This window comes from Aquarana catesbeiana, linkage group LG06 (genome assembly GCF_042186555.1).
Source record: "Aquarana catesbeiana isolate 2022-GZ linkage group LG06, ASM4218655v1, whole genome shotgun sequence".
NCBI classification, from domain to species: Eukaryota; Metazoa; Chordata; class Amphibia; order Anura; family Ranidae; genus Aquarana; species Aquarana catesbeiana.
The window spans coordinates 76,040,447-76,044,075 of NC_133329.1; the positions used below are offsets into that span (position 1 = coordinate 76,040,447).

The 3,629-nt window shown below is 38.1% G+C and overlaps 1 protein-coding gene across 1 annotated transcript; it reads left to right on the forward strand.

Annotated features, from left to right (window-relative positions):
- Positions 1–716: 716 nt before the first annotated feature.
- Positions 717–3,388, forward strand: LOC141148637 (E3 ubiquitin-protein ligase TRIM39-like). Its single transcript, XM_073636261.1, has one exon. It carries the CDS (start codon positions 832–834, stop codon positions 2,416–2,418), a length of 1,587 nt encoding a protein of 528 aa, XP_073492362.1. The 5' UTR covers positions 717–831; the 3' UTR covers positions 2,419–3,388.
- The last annotated feature ends 241 nt before the right edge of the window (positions 3,389–3,629 follow it).

Below are 3,629 nucleotides of genomic sequence, written 5' to 3' on the forward strand. Positions count from 1 at the left end.
CTTCCCTACATTACAGACTCACAGGCTAAGCATGAGTCAGAGCATAGTTTGCCTACTCCCACTCTAGTAGCACACAGTAGAGGGTGCCACAATTGATAGCATGATAAGCATATAATGTATATTCATAGCTACTATAGTATAAATGTCTCTATATACATCTTTTTTCCCCTGTATTGTTGTTTTATATTTTAATAAAAATGTATTGAACCATAAAAGATTTTTATTTTTATCATATTGTTTCTTATTCTCATTATTTTGGTTTCGTTTTAAAGTTTGGCAAATATGGCCTTGATGGTAAATATTTAATTACTATACAATCGTTTAACTTTATGCTTTGCAATTGTTGGACAAGAGGGCATGTTATATTTTTGGAGGTTATAGTCGAACCATGTAAATGTTATTATTACTGTCAGAGTGCCACATCTTTCACAATAAAAACTCATTAATTAAAAAAAGAAAAAGATTTTTATTTTTATCATTTGGGTTAAGTACCACTTTAACAATGCATTTTGTTGCCATTATTCTTGGCTCTCTTTTCAAAACAGTCTAAAGTCAACTTTTAAGTGTCCTTCAAGCGGAACGCCATGTTAAACACAATCATGTGGACAATGGCTTTAGTTCTATTAGTCCTCCATTAGATGTCATTGTGGTGGAATTACTGCACTGAAGTTTGTGTCTGAAGTCAAACAAACGGTTAAGCTCATTTCCTGTCAAGCATTCCTATAACTACTTTCGTTTTCAGCTCTGTCTAGGAGACTGGTCACTGTTCACTGTATTTACTGTTTTTCCTTTGCACCAAGCTTCTTCAGAAGTTGAATTTTTTTATCCAGAATGGAGTTTGCTGACCTCAGAGAGGAACTGAAGTGTTCCATCTGCCTGAACCTCTATACGGAGCCCATATCGCTGAGATGTGGGCACATCTTCTGCAAGCTCTGTATTGCAAGTGCTCTGGATAATCAGGAAGAGGTTGGCGTTTATTCTTGTCCGGAATGCAGAAAGGAGTATGTGGAGTGCCCTGTGTTGGAGAAGAACAGAAAGCTTTGTAACATTGTTGAGATTTTCCAATCTATCCAACGCAAGCAAGAAAAGCAAGAGATCTTCTGTACTTACTGCACTGAGTCTTCTGTACCAGCGTTTAAAACATGCGTGTCATGTGAGACCTCCATGTGTGAAGTACATCTCCTGGCCCATGTCAAATCCAAGTCAGTTGATCACCTTTTAACCGAACCCACTGCTTTGTCTGCGGACAGAAAATGTTCTGTGCACAAAAAAATCCTGGAATATTATTGTACGATGGATGGTACCTGTATCTGTATGTCCTGCTGGGTGGCTGGAGCCCACAGAGGACACCAGGTGGAGCTTCCATTGGAGGCTTCTGAGAAGAAAAAAACAATTCTGAGGAATACAGCCGAGAAACTGATCTCCGAGAGAGAAGAAACTAAGAGGAGAATCCAAAATCTACAAATTCATATGGCAGAAGAAACAAGAAAAGCAGCTGTTGTCACTGAGAGATTCATTGAGTCATTTAGGGTCATTGGAAAAAAGTTTGATGATGTAAAGTCTGGAGTCCTTACTGAGATCTCCAGACAGGTGGAGCAGATCTCACAGTCTGTGGCTAAACTAATCCAGCACCTGGAGACACAGAAGGATGGACTGTCCAGAAGGATCACTCAATTAAAGGACTTGTGTGACATCCAAGACCCAATAATTGTCCTTAGAAAAGACCCAGGGAGTGATCACTCCATACAGAACAGTGGTGACATTGCCAGTGATATAAAAGAGGTTGGGAGTCTGGATGAAGCGATTATCTCATTGTTGTTACACAGAGGACTTCTTCACTTAACTAAAAGTGTGATGAAACCCGGGCTACAGAGAAAATTTCCAGTGATGAAGAAGTCAGACATCTTTCTTGACATTAATACTGCTAATAATTTTCTTATTATATCTCAGGATCTCAAGTCGGTCACTCATACTGAGGTCTCTCAGAACAGACCAGATGGTCCAGAAAGATTCGCAGAGACACTTCAGGTGCTAAGTACATGCAGTTTTTCATCGGGAAAACATTACTGGGAAGTGAACGTGAACGGAAGGAAAGATTGGCTGGTAGGGGTGGTTGGTCAAAGTATAGAGAGGAAGGAAGAAGAAACTGCATCTGGCGTTTGTTGTAGCAACAAGTTTTGGTCTCTATATTTAGCAGATCAGCTTGTGGTAGCCCATAGAAATATGCATAAAGAGCTAACGTTACATGCTCCTGTGAGGGTTGTTGGGGTCTATTTGGATTATGATTCTGGTCATCTGTCCTTCTATCAGCAAAGTGACTCCATTAGACACTTACACACCTTCACCACCACCTTCACTGAGCCTCTGTATGCCACATTTTCTGTACAGAACAATTCCTCACTTAGAATTATAAACTAAAATCCATAATAACATGATGTCTTCACAGAAAGGCTATCCCTTAAAATGACTCAGGAATAGTCAGGTAATGAAAATGTAACAGATAGCCAACCTGCAACAGAAGAGGAATAAAGCTGGTCATACACTAATAGAATTTCATATGAATGTTCTTCCAAAAATTCTCATGAGAACATTCCGACTTGCCATCATGGGGTCAACTAATTAAACTTGAAAGCCCTTAAAATTTCATCCAGAGATGCTATTTGAATAGAATTCCAGAAGAATTAAACAGGTTTTAATACAATAGGTGTGATTTTTCCTGACAAAAAACCACATGCACAGTTAGAACTTTGTAGTTCAAGAAAAAATTGCCATCATGCATCTTCAAATGTTTTCCTTGTTAGAAAATCAAAATGAACATTCCCAAAAATTAAAGTTTTCATATGGTGTTCTACTGATGTATGGCCAGTATAATCCACTGGCACATGGTGCCTCTTATCTTTATTCTCAACATTCAAAATCCATCTGGGAAAGTCACATTCCTTATCCCCTGCTAAGTACTGTGGTTCCACCTGTGGACCCCTACATTTGAGAATGGGGCCAGACTGAAGATACTTTTGCTGCCATAGTGAAGATAGGAGGCACCACTTGCCAATGTAGGTTGGCTTGCTGTTACATTTTAATTCCCAGGACTAAGTTACTTTAAGCCCTGCAGCTTTGAAATCTCACAATCAGTGCGATTTGGACCTTCAATTTCATTGCAGCTTGCGACTTCATTTAACAGAAGTCAATGTAAGTCGCAATGAAATTGCAAAAAAGTAGTGCAGGAACTGTGTTGCTATGGCCATTTGTATAGTGACTTTGCAATAATATGATGTTAGATATATTATTTAAGAGCATATGTTTACAGAGGCTCTTCCCCTTCATTGATATGTAAATAAACCACATTCTATATTAAGTTGCGCTATGCTCTCATGTGAGTGAATACTAGCAATAGACCTTAATAATGCAAAATTATATATATAAAGTGACATAAATAAAAATTGATTGATTAATTGATTAGATCATGTTTTAACTAGTCCACTGTTTTAAGGTGATTTTCAAACGTCCACTGTTTTAACCACTTAAGGACCGAGCCTCTTTTTGAGATGTGTTCTTTACAAGTTAAAAACAGTTTTTTTGCTACAAAATTACTTAGAAGCCCCAAACATTATACATTTATTTTCTAACAC

What these genes read in the sequence shown, in the direction of transcription:
- LOC141148637 (XM_073636261.1), top strand. Translation starts at nt 832, where the DNA reads ATGGAGTTTGCTGACCTCAGAGAGGAACTGAAGTGTTCCATCTGCCTG.